The sequence below is a fragment of the Ochlerotatus camptorhynchus genome, unplaced genomic scaffold (genome assembly GCF_037179485.1).
Source record: "Ochlerotatus camptorhynchus isolate MF236.1 unplaced genomic scaffold, CSIRO-AGI_Acam_v1.1 ptg000185l, whole genome shotgun sequence".
Lineage (NCBI taxonomy): Eukaryota > Metazoa > Arthropoda > Insecta > Diptera > Culicidae > Ochlerotatus > Ochlerotatus camptorhynchus.
The window spans coordinates 232,935-254,775 of NW_027040675.1; the positions used below are offsets into that span (position 1 = coordinate 232,935).

The following is a 21,841-nucleotide window of genomic DNA, read 5'->3' on the forward strand; positions in this document are numbered from 1 at the left end:
GCTTGCATATCAACACTCCGTCATCAAAATCGTTACCCCAGTGACGGCAGTCGCGTCCATATTTCCTCCTAGACGAAGAATAGCTGACAGCGGTATCTTGACCTGACCGATGTTTCCGGCCACGGCTACATGAACTAGCGATGCAGCTCCCACGGCTGCGGCTCCTTCCAATGCAGCTGCTGCTGGTCCGTCTCCTACAAAATTCTTTTGGCGAATTTTAGAGGAGACGGAACAGCAGCAGCAGCATTGGAAGCAGCCGCGGGAGTTGCATCGCTAATTCGTGTAGCCGTGGCCGACGCTGGAAATCTCGGTCCAGTCACGACAAGCGGTGCTTGAGATTTAATCGGAAAGTCAACAACTAGGGGAAACAGCCCTATTGTTGCGGTACGTTAGCAGCGTTAGAAGCCTATTGTTGTGTATGAAGGTCTCCATACACAACAATAGGCTTCTAACGCTGCAAACGTACCGCAACAATAGGGCTGTTTCCCCTAAACAAAAACTATACCATTCGATCTGCTCGAATACATCCAACCATTCCATCGTCCAACATATAATGTTGCAGGACCGTCTTGGCAAAATCTCATATAGTTCAACAAACTAGTTTTACTCTCCTGCCTTTTTGCACTTCCAATGTGTTAGAAATTATAATTACGAATCATTACATTTGTGTAGGAAAATCCTTTCTTTTGTCAGAAAAAGAAGCTTCTGCTCTTTCCAAACTTATGTGTTTTCGATGTTCTCGTTGCTCCACGCACCGTTCATCGTCTTGGAGGAGAAGAAACACAGCTTCACAATGAACGGGAATGTTGTGCCTTTGTGATCGATCGCGCTGTGGTTGCACTTCATGATGACGTTCACCGCCAGGGCTACGCTCGGGAACTCGACCAATCCGTAAGAGGAACTTTCCGTTTTCAGCGGGAACATTCGCACTTGCGACGGGTGGCAGTCCTTGGTGGTGAATGCAAAAAGCAGCAGATCCTCGGACAGCCGGAAGTTTATGTGAAGTGGAGAATCTTACTCGGGAAAGGAAGCGATTGTTCTTGGAGGCGCAGTATGTAGTCCATGAAGCTGATCGAATTGTTCAGCTGGGTGTAGGGTTTGGTGCACTCTGACAAGTAGTTCTGCTTGGAAAATGCAATCTGAATTTTGCTACCATCATTTTCGAATGGAATATTGTTCAAGTGCTGCGAAGGCGTCTCCCATCTGGATCATGGCGGTACCCTGTTTGGTCTTCAGGAATTTTATCCTGACAACATTTCCGTACAGGCAGAACAGATTGAACAGCTTATCGGTGTTGACTGTGTTGTTATCGAGTTCGTAGACCATCATCACTGCGCCCTGTTGCTGTGCCGGATGAATGAAGTTGGCTGGTCTAGTTCGGGTCAGCGGTGCGTCCTTCATCAGTCCGACGTGTCTTCCGGCCGGTGTTGGTTACCAGTTTTCCGACGGATGATACTCGGGCGGTGAAAAATTCGGTGCAAATCCGTTTCCTCCGCCGGCTCCCAGAAGGGCCGGTTTAGGACCATGGTTGACTAATGCTTGACGGTCGTTGTACGGGGTCGGCTTTCAGTCGAAGATGGTGGGATCGGGGAGCAACGGAGCTCGTCCGTTGCAGGAATTCTTGGAGACGGCTGCATCCAATGGACAGTCCCAACTGTAGTTCGTGTCGTTTTTGTTAACATTGAAAAACAAAACAAAAACGAGAGCTGTTAAAATACCGGGTTGCCAAACAAGGCATTATTCACAAGCAAACAAAAGTCAGTTCAATTACTTCTCGGCACTGCCGGCACAGCTGCGGCACACTGAGAAAAAAGTTGGCGCAAAATATTATTATAAGTGTGTAGAGGTGACCACCCCTTGCATACATTCCATACATACTCCTAGACTGAGTAAAAAATTGAGTTGAACTTGACTCAGTTGCTGAGATGCTCTCATTGGCCGTGTATCAGCAATGAAAAATGCCAGTCGTCACAAAATCAGCGAATTTCCAGCTGAAAAGGAACGCAACTAGGGAATGATGACGCCTATCTTGATTGCATTGGCAGTGTTGCTAGAAACCACCTACACCGGCCAATGAGATTAACCCTAATTTGAGTTTATATAGTTAAAGATGCTAATTTCAAATAACAGACTAAAGTTACACAGCAGAGTACGAGTGCAACACACCAGAGTACGGCGTAGCAACAGGCTGACCGGACGACCTACAGTCGAGTCAGCGAGAATGGCCAACGACCGATCCAGAATGCGGAGTCAGCATATGGAATCGATAAGAAGGCCAGCGGATAGGGAACGTGGTTCAGTTGTTTTTTGTTACAGTTAAGTTCATTTGTATTTTGATAGTCAGTGATTAAATGCAAAGAAATTAAAATCATCCTTTTTTAAAAAACCTATCACGGCCCCGATCGCATAATTCTAAAGTGGTAATTTAGATGCGGAGATGAACGTATAGAATTGATAGTTCCGTTAGAGTACGGCAGTGTGTTTTTTCAGGGTTTTCCAGGTTTTTCCAATGAAAAATAAAATGTCAGACGTTACAAAAACAGCGTAAAAAAAGAAATGCATCAACGAGCGAATGATGACTGTACTTTCATGGCAAGTTGAATTAAGGTCAACAATCTACGTATCCTTGGTTTTCCAAAAAGGGTTTTTCGGACTAGCGATCCGAATGCTGCTGTCGGAAATCTTCTCCCGTTCGAATTTCAGCCCGACAAAACCTACCATTCTTATAAACCTAATCGTCGAATCCTTCAGCTGATTTTTTGTTCTTTCTCCATGAAAACAATATTTCAACGCGAAGCACACACACCATCTTATTGCAACAATTGTCATTATTATTTGTCTATTTATTGTGTCGGGCCATAAATTCTTACTGCGTAACAAACAAGCCCACTACTTTTTTGCCCTCAGGGCAATCTCGACAGTGGTGTATACCGAGTAGTATAATTCAAGACCAAACATTGAAAAGGCCTCAACTCCATTTTGTAAACAAGCCTTTGACCTTTCACATTTTCTCGCGAACGTAAACTCACATTCGCGAACCTAACACACAATCAGGTAGAGGAGAACTTCCTCTACCTGTTCATTTAGTTGGTTTGCGTTGGTGGACTTCGGTTTGCGATAAAATGACCTTACAAGGTTTGTTTACAAAATGGAGTTAAGGCCTTTTCAATTGTTGGTCTTGAATTGTCGATCTGTGTGTACACACATTTCAAGTGCGTGAGTGTTATAGAATAACTCAGGATCAACAATAGAACAGGGCTCATCAGTATTCGTAAATTAACCGTTCTAAAGCAACCACCAATACCATCATCCGATAGGGGAAAGTTTTCCCTTACACGATAATGGTGTTGATTTGCGTGGGCGGCCTTCGCTCGGTGAGGAAAGGGCTTTAGAACGGTTCGTTTACAAATGTTGATGGGCTCTGTTCTATTGTTGATCCTGAGTTATTCTATAACACTCACACTTGAAATGTGTGAACACACAGATCGACGTTTCTATCGTTTATCGAAAGACCAGAACTATTGTTACCACGTCGTTCTAGCAAAGCGAAGACGTACCAGGGGAGGTGAAATTACTGCCCTTAAATCAACATATTTTTCTTAAACAATCCAGGAAATTACTCGCACTGAACAGTTCATATTGTTATCTTGTATTGAAACTATTTGCACGGCCAATCAGAACGACTCAGCAACTGAATTCAATTGACTCAGAGCATTTTCTTTCCATGCAAAATTTACTCATATATAGGAAAACTTGTAGTTACTCATAACTATGTGTTCCTGCAGGTTTTCCCAAATATGAGTAAATTTCGTATGGAAACAAAATGCTCTGAGTCAATTGAATTCAGTCGCTGAGTCGTTAGGATTGGCCGTATGGTGTGATCGAAATTTCGTTTGTTTTCCTGGAAATATTCTAACAGATTGATTTTCGACTGGGCGAAGAAAGTCGGAACGCTTTTCGCTCTCCTCTTAGCTTTGTCTCGACTGCTTCTGCTAGTACATAAGTAGTTTTCTGTTTTCAGCCTAATTATCAACATTTTTTTCCGTTTATGTTCCTCTATCATTTGGTTAATATTCGATTACGTTAATTGATTGGGGTTCGGTTGTGCTATTTTGTTTATGCATTCCACTATGTATATTAGTTGTGTGCTTACACTTGCTTATACTCGCTACGCGGTTCAACACGGGTAGGTTAATTATGTTATGTCACGTAATTCTAGTTTACACAAACACACTCATTTATGTGACTAATGTTCCGATTATACAGTCGCCCCAACTACCGGAGCAGAACTGAAATACTGCTGATTACTGCGTGTGTATGTATGTATGTATGTAGGTTCCAATTGACAGAATGTTTCGAATTGATTTTCCTCGTCGGTTAAAATATCTCACTCATCGCTTTTCCTAAAAAAAAAAACAGCTTCTCAAATGTTGCACTTGGCAGAGAGGTGTGCACACACGAACGCCTTAAAACTATCGCAAAGTATGCAAAATACAGATATTCTAAAATCGAACGGAGGGCTGCTGGCGAGACCATTTGGATTGGTATAGTTACAGATGCGCAGGTCGAAAAGTAGGTAGGTACTTACATAAAAGCGTAACTCACAATTTACACAGGAGCAGTCGAAGAAGACGGGGATCGCCGGTGGTGGCAGTTTCATTACGGTTCGTGCCACCGGACGAAATCCTCCAGCGTTCGGGGGATCTGATTCCGGTAAGGGATACCGAACTTGGTGATTACCGTGGAGCAGAGACACTTGAGACTGATGTAGTTCACCAGCGGGATGTCGTTGACCGGGTTCACGGCGATCAGCGACATCGGACGATCGTCGTTCCGATTCGGTTGGTCCAGATGGGCACCGTACTCCAGCAGGGTGTGGACCAGCTGGAACGAAAAATGTTCATCATGATTTCCTGATTCGAATTCAAGCAACGATTCGGGAAACGCACCTCCCTCTCGTAATTATACGGCATCGATGCCACGAGCAAAGGGGTCGACTTGCTCTCGTTCTTGGCATTCACGTGGGCACCGCATTCCAGCAGCAGCTTGGCCACGTTCAGATTGGGAAAGATCGCCCGCAGGCTGCTATCGTCGGTGAAGTAACCGCTCTTGATCACATTCAACCGCGAAACGGACAAATGCAGCAGCGTATCGTTGGTGATGGCACTGCGGATGTTGTTGCGCACCAACTGCCGGACGGATCCGCTGACCAGGTCCCTTTCCTCTTCGCTGTTGGCCGTCGAGATCAGCAGGTACATCAGATGCGTTAGGCATTTCAGGATGCGGTCGAAGTTTTCCTGCTGCTTTCGGTGCACCGGGCGGATGTTGAGTAGCTGGCGAGCGTCTGGAAATGAGGAAGGGGCGGGTTGAATTGTGAGTGAACGTTTTGAGTGGAGTTTAGAAATAATTGCTTAAATATCGAACGGCTACTTGGTCTACCATCTTGCTAGATTTCCGAGCGTACATTTCTATCGGAAGAAGCCATCACAATTACAACGGATTGAGGAACAGTTTGGAGGATTTTCATTTTAGAGAAATTTAAGAAAACAAGCTGAGAAGATTGAACTCTCAAAGAAAGATCAATGTCGAATTTATTTTGGCTCGCAATACTCACACTGTTAGTTTCGTCCACGCGGAGCAGCATTTCAACGTCTAATGAACGAACGACGCCCAAAAGCTGCTGTTTGAAATCAAAACTGCTGACTTGTTTATGTTATGCCTTGATAAGACATGCTACACCACCCCCTAGTCTGACCTGTGTCTGATATTCATTTTGTCCACCACCAAGAGAGGCGCAATATTATCCGATTGTCTGTTTTGCAGACATGAATGAATGATCGTTATTGCTAACGACAGCACTTTTGCGATCTAGCCAGGGTTCTCCAAACGAGATTGAAAGTGTTCCTCGAACTGATTGTAGCACACTGCTGAGAGTCACGTTGTGGTAGCTTTATAAAATGATTCGTCTGCATCTTCAACTACACACCCACTCGGCACGACAACCAAAACAAAACGGTTGATCTTGATCCTCGGGCGAACCTATGCTGCTGATCGTGCGTCTTTTGCCACCTGGTTATTATTAATTTCCATAAATATTTTTGCATACAAATATTTTCAACAATACTTTCGGTGGGGTCATCAATACAGGACTGCTCCGGATTTTCATAAAATTTCCAGGAATTCTTTCGGAGCTTTGCTGAAGTTTTCGGAAATTCACTGAGTTTCTTGAAACTTCATTAAGGTTTCTAATATTTCTTTGATATTATTTGAACTGTGATTGATTCTGTGACCTGTATTGATGTTCTCGAAGCTTCCATAAAGATCTTAGTTCTATTGAAGATCTCGGTTCTGCTCGGAAATAAATAGAATTCCCGTAAACACCTTTAAATTTCTCTGAAATTTTCTGGACTTCTGTGAAGTTTCTGAAATATATTTGAAGTTTTCATAAATTCTCTGAAGGTCTCTGTACTTCCCTGAAATTCGCGGAACATCTTAAGGGTTTTGGATTTGTTTTTCAGTACATCATGCAACTATCTTGAATTTATCTTAACTTACGATTATAGATTTTTAATCTATCTAGCTTTTCACAATATACATCTCAAGTTTTCAAAATTTATCAAGGTGTCAAGTGAAGTTCTCTGAAGTTCTAGGAACTTCATAAAAGTTCCTGAAAAGTCTCAGATGCTAAAAGAACCGCTTTGAGGTTCTTACAGCTTCCAGTAAGTATCCCATATCTTAAGCGTGTTAACTTCCCTTATGTTCCTGCAGTTTGTTTACAAAGCTTCACTGAAATTCTCAGCATTTCCTTTCATTCCTCAGAACTTCTCCAAAGTTCCTACAATTGGTGTAAAGTTAAAGGGACTGCATTGAAGATCTCTAATCTTTCATGAAGTTAATTACGAACTTGAAACAAATCATTTATTTTTTTACTTAATTCTGGCACTTTGAATATCTTCAATATCTTGAACTTACTTACTTGGAAAACACAGGTAATTTTATCCAGAAAAATGAGTAGACATCCTCTATATAGAGAAGACGATTAAACGTCACAACGTAAAGAATAATCAATCTTGAAATAAATTCACGCTAAAAAAGTTGAAAGTAGTAACTTATTTTCAAGAAAAAGTTACTTTTTAGTGACTGACTTGAAAAAAGTGACTCGCTACCAGCCCTGACATCTCTGATTACTCTGAAGTAAAGCCGTTGGTCTCATTAACCGGGGTTGATGGGTCGATAGGTACACGGAGAAAAAAATGCTACCCAAAATTTGAGTTCTTTTAAGTTAATATTGAGTTCAGTCTCTCACTTGCACTCGTTATTGCTGTCAAAAAAGGAACGAGAGATTCGACCCAACGATATGGTTCAGCCCAAGAAGTTACTTTTGAGTAAATTGCATATTCTCAAATTTACGTGAATTAAACTTAATTTTGGGTAGAATATGCTTAAGAGTATGTATTTTTTTATGGTGTTAAATGGAAACTGCTATGTGCGATTTACTCAAATTTTGGTTATAGATTTCTCTGACGTTTTGTGAATTGCACAAGTATTAGTGCAGAAATTTGGGTAAATTCAAAGGTTTTCTTGCACAAATACTTATAATTTACCGTATGCGTGATAATGTTTGCACCATCGTACAAATAAGGTTCCCGTTTTACCTGTGCATACAATGCCTTGGTTTTCTTTGCATGCACGTAACCTATAGCTCATACCGTAGTAGGCTGTGTATAAAAGAAAATGATTTACTTAGTTTGACAGTTGCACCATGACGAAGTGGCAGCGAATTCGTGATTTGTCCCACGCGCAAATGTCGCAAAAAGACATTTCAATCGCCGTGGGAGTGTCCCGGTGGACCGTCAAAAGGGTTTTAGACCGAGAAAAGAAAGGACAACTATCCGCAAAGGTGGCCACAGGTCGTCCGAGGTCAGTTTGGGTTCCGAGGGTCATCGCTACTATCAAAAGGAAGATTCGGGTGAATCCAGTGCGTTCAAAAAGGAAAATGGCAAAGGAACACGGGATCAGTGACTTTACGGCACGGAATATCGTAAAGGAAGATTGCGGGGCGAAGTCGAGGGCACGGAAAAAAACTCACATGATTACCACCCGCATCCGGGAGCTACGAGTCGAACGATGCAAGAAAATCTTGAACTTCCTTAAGCGAAAAAATCCGGTAATCCTGTTCACCGACGAGAGCATGTTTACCGTCGTCGATCCCGTATCAAATTCCAGAACCGACCAGTATATTAGTTCTCTTTTGGTAAAAGACGTGGCCGACGAGCACAAGAACGTGTATCTGACCAAGCATCCTGCTAGCGTTATGTTGTTTGGTATGGTGATTTCCGATGGCAAAAAAAATGGACCCGCACTCAGAAGTGGTTGCGGGAACATTTTCCGTTCTGGGCAAAGGATACGTGGCCGCCATCCAGCCCCGATCTTAATCCGCTGGATTACTCAATATGGCGCGTCATGAAGGCCAAGGCCTGTTCTAAACGCCACCCGAGTACAGCAAGTCTCAGACAAACATTAACCCGTACCTGGAGAGAAATGGATCCAGACTACATTATTAGGACCTGCCGTGCATTCCGGACGCGTGTGGAGGCCGTAATTGCAGCAAGTGGAAACTCGATCGATGATTAACATAGTTTAAGACTCTGAGAAACATCCCCCCTTTGAATAAATAAAAAAAAAACTCGAAAACGAAATTTTTGAGAATTTTTTTAATTTTGACATTGCTTAATGGTGCAAACATTATCACGCATACGGTATGCTTAAGAGTAGGTTTTTTTTGCTGGTTTTAAATGGAAACTGCTATGTGCGATTTACTCAGATTTCGGTTATTGGGCTGAACCCCGGAATTGAGGGAAAAGTACTTAAGTTTGGGTAGTTTTTCATCTCCGTGTAGGGACCGGACGATCTTAAATCGAAACACAAAAGATCGATTATTTTGGTTCGATTAATCGATTTTTTGGATCGATCTCAAACAAGACAAACATCGACTGGATCGATCCTTTTCATTCGATTTTTGTTTCGATCCAAGAAAAATTTTCAGTGCATTTGCATTTGTAATTTAGTATTGATTTTTTTTTGTCTTCACCTTTACACATCACTTGCCATGAACATGGACGTTGAGCTGGTTTATACATATGCCGTTGCAACGCTCCTTGATCCCCGTTTCAGGAGTCTTCAGTCTTATGTGAGGAATTAAAATATTGTTTTAATTTGGTTTTTGTCATTGTAAAGTCAATGTTATCGCAGTGCTTATTATATGTGTCCATCATTTGGTTCAAGGGTTGACTGCCTAGCAAAGATACTTTATTTCCATTTCGTCAAGCCAGTGTAGACTACATACAATGATTATTACAATGTTTACTTACATACTATGCATTAATTCTATTCTGTTTTAGCTTAGTTTTTATTTGCTACTTGGACATAGTGATGTCAATAGTTCCGCAATGCAAATTATATAGGCGCATCATTCGATTGATTGGGCTATTTTTTGCATAGTTTGTCCTGTACGATGTTTCTGAAAATAAATTCCGTGTTCTAAGATATCGACAAGGTGTGCGAGAATTTCTGCCGAATCTATGCGCATTGAAATAATGTCGTTGATGAAGAAAAGCATTGCAAATTGGCGGCGCTCCTTAAGTGTTTGTATATTGATGAGCATGCAGCGCGCTTCATAAGATGGTAATTAAATTTACGTAAAGCATATAAAAGAAATTGTTTTTGGACAGATTCTATGCGTTCTTCGTGTATGGAAATGTATGGATTCCATACTAGGTGGCAGTATTCCAGAATTGGCCTTACATATGCGGTATATAAAAGCTTAATAGTGTATGGGTCTTCGAAATTATGACTGAACCTTTTGATGAAGCCTAGCATTCTGTTTGCTTTACTAATGATAGTATTATAATGTTCTATAAAAGTTAGTTTGGAGTCTAGGATTACACCTAGATCTCTTACAATTTTGCTTTTTTCTACTATTTGGTTGCCTAATGATATTTCAATATGCGGTGTTTCAATTTTTCTGCTAAATGCGTTCAGTTGAAGTAGACTTTTACTACACCAGGTGTGGAATATATTGATTTCATTCTGGAATTCTTCTGCATCGCTAGAATTACTTATTTCCATAAAGAGCTTCATGTCGTTTGCATATACAAGCAATTTTATTTTTTTAAGTATGTAGGAAATGTCGTTTATGTACAAAATAAAAAGAAGTGGGCCTAAATGAGAACCCTGGGGTACCCCAGAGGTGACTGAAATTGGCTCTGAAATTTTTTTTTGAAATCCAACTATTTGTTTACGATGTGTTAGGTATGATTGAAGCCAATTCAAAAGTCCAGGCTCCATTCCTATTTTCTGCAATTTGAGGATTAATAATGGTATGTCGATGCGGTCAAATGCTTTACTGAAGTCGGTGTATAGCGCTTCAACGTGCTTGCCACTGTCCAACGCTTTAATAATGAAATATACATATTCTAGAAGATTAGAGGTAGTTGAGCGACCTTTAAAAAAGCCGTGCTGTTTACTTGTAATTAGATTTTTCACCTGCTGAAAAATATTGCCGTTTACGATTGATTCAAAAAGTTTTGGAATGCAAGAAATAATAGCAATTCCACGATAATTTCGAATGTCTGATTTTGCACCTGATTTGAAAATAGGTACCAAATAAGATGATTTCCAAATATCAGGGAATTTTCCATTTTTCAGAGACATGTTGAAAAAACGCTCTAGAGGAAATGCGAGTTCTTCAGAAAGGTTTTTCAAAAATATGGGTGCGATGCCGTCAGGTCCAGACCCTTTCGACGCGTTTAAGTTTTTTAGTGCATTGAGGACTTCATGTTGAGAAAGTTGGTTGACAGAGATGTTTTTAGAAATTTCAGGAATGAATGCAAAGAAATCGCGGTCACGATCTTCTTCGGAAAATGTGGTGTATACTTCTTGGAAGAAATTTGCAAAGAGATTGCAAATTTCAGAAGAATTCTCACCTACATTTGCATCCAAATTCATTCGCGAAGGAAAATTGCTGCTTTTTAATTTCGTGTTTACATAATTAAAAAAGTTCTTAGGACATGATTTGACTTCATTTTCGACTTTGCGGTTATAGTCCTCATATGCAGAGTTGATGGCTGTATTTAATTGGTTGCATAAGTTGTGATAGTTTCGCAAATTGGTTTCATTTTTTTCTTTTTTGTATAGTTTATGAGCTTTCTGTTTTTTATTCTTTAATTTTTTTCAGTTGTGGATTGAACCATGCGGGTAGTTTATTGTTCTGTGTTCGTCTTCTTTTTTTTTGATGGTACAGTTTCTAAAATTAGGCTTTGAAGAATTGAGTGAAATTTTTCTACTTCAGTATCGACATTTCCTTCAATACTTATTAAATTTTGCCAATTTATTGTACATAGTCTACGTTTGGCTTCTTCGTAATTTGCTTTATGGTATTCCGGCACTTCCTCGTATTCCCAGTCACTGGAGGAGGAAGAATTTTGTACGAAGATTGAGTATTCACTTGCTGTGTGAAACACTTCATTTTTCCATAACGGTGCTAATGATGTATCCACACAGAAGTCTTCAGTACAATTTGTAAATAAAAGGTCTAAATATGAGTTTTGTTGATTTTTTACATGGTTTATTTGATTAAGACCAAAATAAGATATTTTGTCGAATAATAATTGTAATGTTTTGTCTTCACCTACGACCGGGAGTAAAAATGATTCATTTTCAATGTCTGTAATAAAGTCTGCGTTTCGTTGATTGAAGTCGCCATAAATATGCAGTTTTACTTCTGGTTCCATATTTGACATTATAGTTTCAACAATTTGTAAAAATAGTTCAAAAGACTGCTTGTGGGCATGTTTAGGTGGAAAATACACAGAAGAAAAAATGTGTATTTCACCGGCAATAAGTGCTTTGACCCAGACATTTTCGAATTCCTTGTGCTTATTTGTTATGATTTCTTCAGAAGTAAAGTCAGCATTGATGGCAATGAGCACTCCACCACCAGACTTTTTATTACAGAGTTGAAAATTCCTGTCGTGCCGGAATACATTAAAATTGTTTCCAAAAATTTCTTCGCTTCTGACGCTTTCGTCCCAGCTTGTTTCAGTTCCAAGAATTATTTGAAAAGAATAAGATAGAATGTTCTGGTGGATTTCTTTCATTTTAGCTGGGCTTTTCATGCGATTGAAATTTTGGCAATACACCAAAATTTCAGTCGCATTCTGTTGAGGAAGTGAAGAGATTTTTGGAGGGTCAGTATTACTTACATTAGTAGGGTCTACCTCATGTAGAGTGTCGTCATTCGATGATAATAATTCCCTTGCATGGGAATAGTCGTCGTTACTTCCTTTAGTACGTCAGTGCCGTTGAAAATTTGGAGGACTGTAAAATTTGCGAGCGGCCTCCCTAGTTTGCTGCAGTCGTTGTGTGCGTTCACTAAGTAGAAACGCGGGGTGTGAATTCAGGTCTGCCAAAGCGTCGGTGCGTGGAATTCCGAGTTCTTCGTGAACGTCCAGGAAAATTTCGCGTAAAAGGGCTGTTTCCGTTGGTAGTCCCTTCTGCTGCCAGCATTAAAGTTGCACTAGTTTTAGTGATTCCGCGAATGCATACTGAAGGTGGCTGGTCGTGCAAGTATGAAAGATAAGTCCGCACTATGTCCATAATTTTGGGGTCCCGCAGCCGTGCCTTCAAAAAGCGTCGGTCGCCAATTGCAGACTGTTCCGTGAGTATGACTATAGGCGGACGCATTGGGTCCAGGATTGGAGGGTGTTCATGTCCGGTTGGCTTTTCGGCGCGATAAGGGTGAATAGTTTCCCCTTTTTCGAAGTTAATGAATTTTAGTCCATTGTCTGTGCTTGGTGGACGAGAAAATTGTATACGTGCAGCAGCCAAAAGCTCTTTGTCCAGAGGTAATGCCGTATGTGTATGTGTGGAGTTAATAAGTGTCGTCGTTTTTATTCCATTGCTATGATTGTTGGTATTGCTGTTGTTGTTGTTGTTGTTGGTGGTGGTGTTATTATTGCTGTTGTTGTTATTGTTGTAGTTGTCTGTTTTGTTCTTGTTGTTGTACTCATATGAATTTTCCTGGTAATGTTCCTTTCGTTGCTTTCGCCTACGTTTGGCTTTTTCCTGAAGGCGACGGGAACGCTGTTTGGTGTCAAATGCAGTCCAGTCGCGTTTCCATATTTTTTTATTTCCTAGCATTCGCCAGCTGGGGGCTGGTTCGTCACCGACGTTCTGCAGTTTAATTTCTATGTTGTTACATGCAATTGGATTGCAAGTATGTACTGCTTCAGAAAAGGTTTTTGCCATTTCTTCCATATGTGCTTTTACATCGGAAGCTAGAATAGCATTTGAGTCCGCTAAGTCGTTCTTAATTTCCATAATTAATTGTGGAATTAGGTCAATTGAGTGCACTGTTGCTGTTGTTGTTGATGTGATGGCTTCTACTGCTGCTGTTGCTGCCAAATTGACCGCCTTTTCTACAGCGATACAGGCGTCTGCTGGAGGTGTGTCCAAAAGTGCTGAGAGTTTACTTTTTATTTCAGTGGAACTAGTCTTGCTGCTGCTGGCGAGGATGGAAATGGTTTGTTTTACGTCGACAAGCATTTTCTCAATGTGGTCGAGCGTTTCGTCATGAGTCGCGCGTAGGCTTTTAAAATTCATGAGGAGTTTGTGGTTTCCTGCCAATGTATGTCCGATGTTTTCCGTGATATTTTGGAATGACTTGGACAGTTCCTTCATGTTAAGTTCAGTGGTGAACTTTTCCTGACAGTCTTGGCAAAGAGGCAGCATGAAGGTCCGCAAAATTTCTTCATGATTCCGCTGTGCGCCTACGCAAGCTGCGTGGAAAGTCCGATTGCAGGCACCATGGCAGCGCCATAGGAAACGATTGTCATTTTGCACGCAATTCACGATACCGCACTTCATTGCACTCGCGTCGGGTGATAAAAAAAAAGTAAAAATTTGCTACTTGAAAATGCTAACGCGGGGCTCGCGCACGGGTCAGTTATTAAAAGGTATGAAAAATAAAATAAAGTTTGAATGGTAAAATATATACAAGAACGCTGTGAACGCGCGTCCGAACTCAAAGGTGGTTCGTGGTGAATAAATCAAACTGTTTGTTGCTAAGATGATTTCGGTGGTGCTAAAATGATGAATGGGCTGCACGTAAGGAGACGTAATTGATAATTCTCCCGAATATCCTGGTAAATACACTTTGACTTAAGGTGATTCCCTGTAGCGTCCTTTTTCGTGTTACACTTAGCAATTTCACATATGAAAATATTAAGCTTTCTGTGAATGCACGTAGCTGAAACTACTACTTGTTGTTTGCTGCGGAGAAGCAAGCAATGTCTGAAATTTACAGATGCTTAAACCTCGTAGATCTTGAGTTGTGTGCTCATGAAATTGTGAGGTGTGATGGAAAAATGGAAACACCTTAAGTAACAATAGGGGCCACCAAACGACGTATAATAACTTTTGACTCAAAAACCAGTATTTCTTAGCATGAAAGCTAGCGATTTGCCTTTGTATGATTAAAACCCGGCTAAATATGTTAAACATTGCTATCACTATGAGATTATATGTGTTTAATTGGAAATAGGAATAACTTTTCGGTCATCGAAACAAAACTTTATTTTTCTCGGATCGGTGCGAATGTTACTTACGACATAATGAAAATTTGCTCTTGAATGTATGTATGATGTATGATTGACATCGCTGCTAGTTTAGCTTGAACGAACCTATGTGTGTGTAAAATCGAATGGGTAAATGTGTGTGTGTGTGTATGAGAGAGTATTACAACCAAATGGCAATCGCTAATTTTCAAAATTTACAGTATCTAGCTGAAAAGTGAAATACTTTATGGGGTAAACGGTCTGTGATAAACATTGAATTACAAGGCAAAGAAAGCTTACTCTTGCTACACACACAAATTATAAAAATAAACTAATGACACATGGTGTTTCTAGCGTTACACTCCTTTATGCTACTAAATCAATTGAGGTACTAGCTTTAAAAACTTAGCAACATTAGTAAAATGATGCTGGCCATGGGTATCAAACCGGGAGTAGTTTACTGAAGTGTAATTTTAATCTAGTACCACAATTGATGTAATAGATTAAATAAGGACAGAAGTAGTACTCGGTAAGTTTGTCATAGGTATCTGCAGAAAACCGTTGTGTTACGGTAGTTTTCTGGAAGTATGACCTTATAAAGGGATAAAATTTTGCCACGCAATGATGCAGAACATGCCAATTTCAAATGGCTCGCAATCGCCAATCCGGACGACTCCGGACGAAATTCCAATGCCAATGTGTTCATAATAACGTGAACTTTCATTCGTCCATAGATTATATGATCTGATCGCGCAAGATTGCACAACTTTTTCAAGTCTAAAACAGCACAAAAAAACATAAAAAATACATTTTTTTCATATTGTTGAAAAAAATAAGACATTATTTAAATTCAAAGGTTTTTATCTCATAACTTGTTAGAAAAGAGCCCAAAGTACCCATTTTATTACAACACTTGTCTCTTGATCAAATTGTTTATATCTGGTAGGCGTAATTATTACAAGGTTAAATAATTAGGATTAATTTTTTGAGATTCCGTTTGACCAAGGCCCAATACCGTTCGATAGGGCGGAGTTCTGGGCTGTTGGGAGGGTTGTGGTCTTTGGGTACCACAACCACGTCGTTCGCATCGTAACACTCGATTGCCTTTTTCAGATAGTGGCAGCTCGCCAAGTCCGGCCAGAACAGCACAGGTCTATTATGTTGCTTTAGGAATGGTAGCAGCCGCTTTTCCAGACACTCCTGGACGTAGATCTCTTGATTGATGGTTCCCGTAGTAATGAAAATGCCGCTTTTTAGACCACACGTGCATATGGCCTACGAGACGTGATATTTTTTCGGGAACTTCAATAGTTTGATGGTTTTGAACATTTCAGCCACCTTCCTTTTTCTTGATGCGGTATCAAACTCCTGTTCCGGAAGCTGCTTGAAATCCGCCTTCACATAAGTTTTGTCGTTCATGACGACACAGTCGAACTTTGAGAGCAGATTCGTATACAGCTTTCGGGACCGCTGCTTTGCCGACGTGTTTTGTTTGTAATCTCGGTTCACCTTCACCTTCTTAAACGTTGACAACCCGGCTCGTTTCTTGGCCCGCTGCACAGTAGTATGGGAGACATTAAGCTTGCCAGCGACGTCCCGGATGGAGAGGTCAGGATTCCGCTTATATTTCACCGCCACCTTCTTCGTCGTCGCTGCCACGTCCGGATTACGATTGCCGCCGCTTCCAGACTTCCTGGCGGTCGACAGACGCTCCCCGAACACTTTTAAAACGTTTGTCACGGTCGATTTGGCCACATCCAGCAATTTTGCCAATTTGCCGTCTGAAAATGTCGGATTTTCTTGCTGCGCGATTAAAATTTTGACACGCTGCTCCTCTAGCTTGGACGTCATTTTGAAAACTGGAGAGCAAACGGTGAAAACTCATCATAGCAACCATTGTATATACACTCAACTTGTTGCAATGCAGCATTTCAGGTTTTTGTTTATGCATTTTTTATCAGTAATACACCAATTTGAAGTTGACTATTTTTTGCGCGTTGCAGACTTTACAATGTTTTTATCGTATACGGATCGGGAAAGTTATAGCAGAAACGTTTTATGGAATCAAGCATGTTGTTAGCTCCAGTGGCGTTTTCTTAACCTCAATCTACCTGTGCACCAGCTCTCAAAACATAAACAATTATCATAAAATATTGCTTGTAATGGATAGATATCGAGTAAACTAGAAGATTGAGTGTATTTTTCAACCGATTCGAGTATGAATATACCATTAAATCTGGTTTTGAAAGTTGGTGCACAGGTAAAAAGTGAGGTTACGAGACGCCACTGGTTAGCTCTGTTAATAATTGTGTTATAATGATCGGTGAAAGTAAGTTTTGAGTCCGAAATAACACCTAGATCCCTGAATCTATCACACTTTTTTACGTTCTGGTTTCCTAAAGTGATTGTTATCGGGTAGGATTCGTTTTCTACTAATGGTAATTGAGTTAATTTTTTTTATATTTAATTGTAGCAGGCATTTATGACACCAAGTATGGAATATCTGTATTTCCTCTTTGAATGTGTTGTTGCCTTTGGTATCTTTTATTTCCAAAGTCCTAAATGGGAGCCTTGAGGAACTCCTGAAGTGACCTCAACGGGATTTGATGTCTTTCCTTTGTATTTTACTTTTCGATGGCGCTCAGTTAAATATGATTTAAGCCACTTGAGGAGTGCGTAATAAATTCCTATTTTTCGAAGTTTAAAAAGAAGCATGGGTATGTCAATTCGATCAAACGCTTTGCTGAAATCTGCATACAACACTTCTACAAGCAAATTCGTAGTTGTTGAACGGCCTTTAAAGAAGCCATGTTGCATAGTAGTTATTCTGTTTTTAATTTGAAGAAATCCTAGCCTTTTTTCATAGTGATTTCTTGCAACTTGAACATTAAGATAATTAGTTATTAAGTGATTTTGAAGCCGATAACTTTCTGTTATGATGATAAATCGACTGCTATCAGGACAACACTGTATCTTGCTCTTTGACATAGTAGCTTGGATTGCCCTATTCTTCGCGCCAAGCACACCAATGTTGCCTGCTGAGCAGTTTATGGAACATGGCAGAAGAATGTCATCTTTCTAATTAATTAATAACTAATTATCCTGGCGTTTAATAAAAATATAGCATTGAGAAAATTTCCTATAAGATAGCAAGTCTACTCGTATATCATTATGACGAAAGGCTATGACGAGGAGAACAAAAAGTTCTCTTTTCCCATAGTAACTCACATACAAACTTCAAAGGGCGAGTGCAGTATAAGATTGCCACCAAATGAGCTCACATTTTGGGAGAATAATCAGGACCTGATTTAAAATCGATTGAGCTTGGTGGAGCAAAATTGACATTTTGAACCACCCTAATATGTATCATTGTGCTAGTGATGCCCGAGAAAGTCGAAAAAATGTCTAACCATTAAAATAAACATTTTGAGCGCTCTACAGAGAATAACGGCCTCGAATCCTAAACCTGTTGTATTTTCAAATTGCCAGCTGCCTGATGGTTCTAGAATCAGGTTAAACCAAGCATCCATGGCTACAGCCTGTTGAAATTTTGACGAAGCAAAAAAAGGCAACGTTTTGTTGGATTCCAGGCTTTCAGGACAATAAACGAGCGGATCGTTTAGCGGCGAGAGGTCGAAAACAGGAGATGCCATGATCCCAATAGCAGCACAAGACGCCAAACGAATCGTGAAAAAGTTGATTCGATGGAGTTGGGTGGAGTGAGTGGCTCTTTAATAGAGGAGCTTTCCTTTGAAAACATAAAGGATCATCGTTTCCCTGAATAGACCGCAAATCACAGGTGGAACGGAGAGTGTTAACATGTATTTGCATAGGCCATACATGGATCACCCATCAGGCGCTTCTTAACAAGGATAGCGCAATTAGTTCTTAGTTTGCGGAACCAGCCTAACCATCAGTCATTTACTGTTTGATTGCTGGAAAAACGACGACAAAGTGCAGCTGGGAAACGAAATCAGCGGAGTACTCAGCAACGATAAAACTAGGGAAACCAAGTTAATCCAATTTCTATAGAAAACCGAACTACTGGAGAAAATTTAGAATTATGAGATTTAGAAAGAAGCGGAGATGAATAACACTAAAATGTTAAAGTTTCTATAATAAAATAATAATAATTCTCCCAGTGATGGAATATTCCTTCCTGGTTGTATCGTTTTGTTGTGGACTTGTACGGCCAGACACTTCTTCAATTTATCACTGAAGTACTTCCTTTCACCAAGGGTACGTAAAAATTGCGATTGTGGTCAAACTGTTAATGGATTAAAGTTACGTACTGCCGGATCTTTTTGTACACCATCTAGTTTAAAGTCCTACGATTTTCTGGCCTAAGCGTGATCACTTGTTTCTTCAAACCTTTCTCCACCCACTCTAAGGCCGGATGGTTTACATCTTCAATTCAAGTTAAGTCTGCAGCGATTTTTTTTAGCTTATTCATCTACAGGTAAAACAAATTGGTGCCTATTCGGGTTCATAACTTGATGGTTTTTGGGAGACTTAAATCAAAACTTGACTTAACTAGCCGATGATTTGATTTCCAATGCCTACCAATAATGTCTCTGCTCAAAAAAAAAGTTCTAAGAATTTAACTTATGGTAGGAGTTTTGAAACTAAGGGCCGCTAAAAATCTTAAACCATGTTTACCCATTTACTCAAACTTGGTTTAAGGCTTAAGCGCAGGTGAAGAAATCGGCTCAGAATGTTTCCAAAATTTTACCGAAATCGGTTACCTCTAGTTCCCTCTTAAAACTTGCTTACCCCCTCATCGGATCAATGTACAATTACACTGTATTTGTCGACATTTTTGCCTCTTTCACTTACCGTTAATATTCGAAGTCAGCACCTGAAACACGGCATAGACATCCTCGAAGCGTGGCATCCCCCGCTCGACAAACTCGTTCGGCATCACGTCCGCGTACTTGTCCAAAAGGTCCAACATGAGCCTCACAATTGCCTGGGCCGTCAGGCAGGCGTCCGAGTACAGGATCGAATACTTTTGCACCCGAACCTGCAGCGCCAATAGCCACAGATCGATACACCGCTGAAAACGTAGCGAATCCGCGTAGGATGCTCCCCTGAACATCAGCCGGAACAGCGTGTCCTTGTGATCAATTCCCAGTATCCGTTCGTAGATGAGTAAGCTCTGAATTCGCATGGCGTCCACATCGGCTGCAATGTTGTCCAGCTCGGCAATGGTGGAGAACTCGATCGCGTTGCCGTAGGCGTATCGGAGTGGGACGTCCGGCTTTTTGCGAATGTAGTTTGCATCCCTCAGACGGATGTGGTGAGCTAACCGCCAGTGCAGGATCGCAACTCGGGTCTCATTGTGATCGTCTATGAATGTGGATCCGATCAGTTCGTGGGCATCGGCCAACCTTTCCGACGAGTAGTTGATGCGATTCTTGAGATAATCAAAGATCTGGTGTGCCCCTTTAAGGCAAGCCGTCTGCAAGGCGTCATCCCCGTAGCGGCTTTTGGCAAAGGGATCAGCTCCGTGCTCCAACAGCAGCTGAGCCGTTTCCAGCCGGTGCTCCTGAATGGCATAGTGGAGAGCGGTTTTGTCCTGTATGTCACGAGCATTCACGTCAGCACCCTTGCTAATTAGGTAGCTGCACAGTTGAACCGATTGAACCGAGTTGATAAGGCATGTTCCTCCATTATAGTTAGGCTTCCGGATGTCAGCTCCATTCTCCACTAAATATTGAACTGCAAGAGCGGAAAAAAACAATGACCTTAGACGATTAGGCGAATGGTGCTTCCTTATTGAACGACAAAAGCACTTACCAATGTCGATGTGCGTCATGAAGCAGGCACTTCGCAGCGGCGTCGAGCCCGTATCGGAGAGAGCGTTGATATTGGCGCCCAGTCGGACAAGACATTTCACTACCGGGAGCTTGCCGGAAACGCAAGCACACCACAACGGAGTGACACAGTGAACGGAACGATCTTCCGGAACCTCGTAGAGGCCTTTCTGCTCACTGTCCGCGTCACAGACCGTGATGAGATACTCGGTGATCTTAACATTTCCCCGACGGCAGGCTATGAACAACGGCGAACAACCGTCCCGAGCTCGTTTGACCACCTCCTTGCGAATGTGGCGTGGTAAGCTGTAGGAAAAACCGAAATTTTGTTATTCATTTCAATCTGAATGATTATCACCTTCCATGAACCACAAACTACACCTAGCATATATACAAACCCCCAGCTGATGAAACGCATCGAAAAACACAGTGGAAAATCGATTACGACACCGACCTTGACGTCGAATGAGACGGTTTTACCACCCGCAGCATCGATCTTATTGCGATGGTACACCCGAACTCTCGCTCCCCTTGAGGTATCCCCAGAAAACAAATGCACAAACTTACCCTTCCAATCGCTCCCGGAGGCTCTTGGGCAGCGGGCTTTGGTCGGTGCAGACTTTGGTTTCCTGGATCAGCTCGTTGCTAATCTGCTCCAAGTTCCGGTGGTTGCTCAGGTTCGAACTGTGCGTGTACTTTCCCATTTTGGAGGGGGGTCGAGACGGAATCTTAACTTAATCACTTAACACCAGCAGGGAGCCAAATATCACGACGCACGAACCCAAACAGAGCTCCGTACGGACTGGCACCACCCGCGATCAGCAAAATTGCTGATGGTTGCTGTCTGTCCACCGACGACCGGAAGACGGGACCGTCGGATTGATATTTATTTTTTCTGTATGCGCTGCACTCCAAGGGCACCAGCAGTGGCCCGAAAAAATCACACTTTGCCTTGCCGTTTTTTCTCGTTTGGATTTGGTTCACTAACTTTTATTTGCCACCATAGAAAGACAAAATTCAGTCGGACTCGAGAAGAAGGCAGCCAGCCACATACAGAGAATTTTTTTTGTTTTTATGTTTTCTCTGCCAAGTGTCAAACGAAAAAAAAAAATATTCTCTCTCGCGTCATACGATAGGGCAAACTTCCGATTGCATGGGGATGGGTTTGTTTGCCCCACGGATCCCATTCAGTTTGCTGCTAAGAGGGTTTGCTGCGGGATATTGATGGTTGTTTGCCTCACGGCTATCGTGGAAAGTGAGCGAAGAGCGCAAATGCTTTGTTTTTTACTCGGTTTTTTATTAGTTCTCCCGCTGAGCGAAATTTTCTCTCCAAAATTGAACGATGGGTGGTTTCGTTGAGTTTTTCTTTTTCGACGATGAGTTCCGTTCACCAGACCAGCGTTGGCAGAT

General features: G+C 41.4%; 1 protein-coding gene and 1 pseudogene across 3 annotated transcripts; both read right to left on the bottom strand.

The window, feature by feature from the left end:
• Positions 1-449: 449 nt before the first annotated feature.
• On the bottom strand, positions 450-2,287 carry LOC135702150 (heterogeneous nuclear ribonucleoprotein L-like; annotated as a pseudogene).
• A 21-nt stretch (positions 2,288-2,308) lies between these two features.
• On the bottom strand, positions 2,309-21,485 carry m-cup (mann-cup). Of its 3 annotated transcripts, none has more exons than XR_010517686.1 (6): positions 20,999-21,485; positions 20,415-20,737; positions 19,452-20,336; positions 4,950-5,344; positions 4,589-4,884; positions 2,309-4,520 (listed from the first exon to the last, which is right to left on the bottom strand). XR_010517686.1 is itself a non-coding variant. In XM_065223140.1 (5 exons), the coding sequence occupies exons 1-5, from the start codon at positions 21,133-21,135 to the stop codon at positions 4,660-4,662; spliced, it is 1,965 nt and encodes a 654-aa protein (XP_065079212.1). In that variant the 5' UTR covers positions 21,136-21,485; the 3' UTR covers positions 2,309-4,659. The 3 variants fall into 3 exon arrangements, 1 of the variants encoding a protein (XP_065079212.1); XR_010517685.1 differs by having other exon boundaries at positions 2,310-3,438; positions 3,514-4,884; XM_065223140.1 differs by having other exon boundaries at positions 2,309-4,884.
• Between the last annotated feature and the right edge of the window lie 356 nt (positions 21,486-21,841).

Bases quoted from the DNA above. Each gene is read 5' to 3' on its own strand.
- m-cup (XM_065223140.1), bottom strand. From the start codon at position 21,135: ATGGGAAAGTACACGCACAGTTCGAACCTGAGCAACCACCGGAACTTG. The intron at 20,337-20,414 runs GTAAGTGCTTTT...CCGCTCTTGCAG, and splicing joins CATGACGCACATCGACATTG to TTCAATATTTAGTGGAGAAT. The intron at 4,885-4,949 runs GTGCGTTTCCCG...TTTTCGTTCCAG, and splicing joins CGTATAATTACGAGAGGGAG to CTGGTCCACACCCTGCTGGA.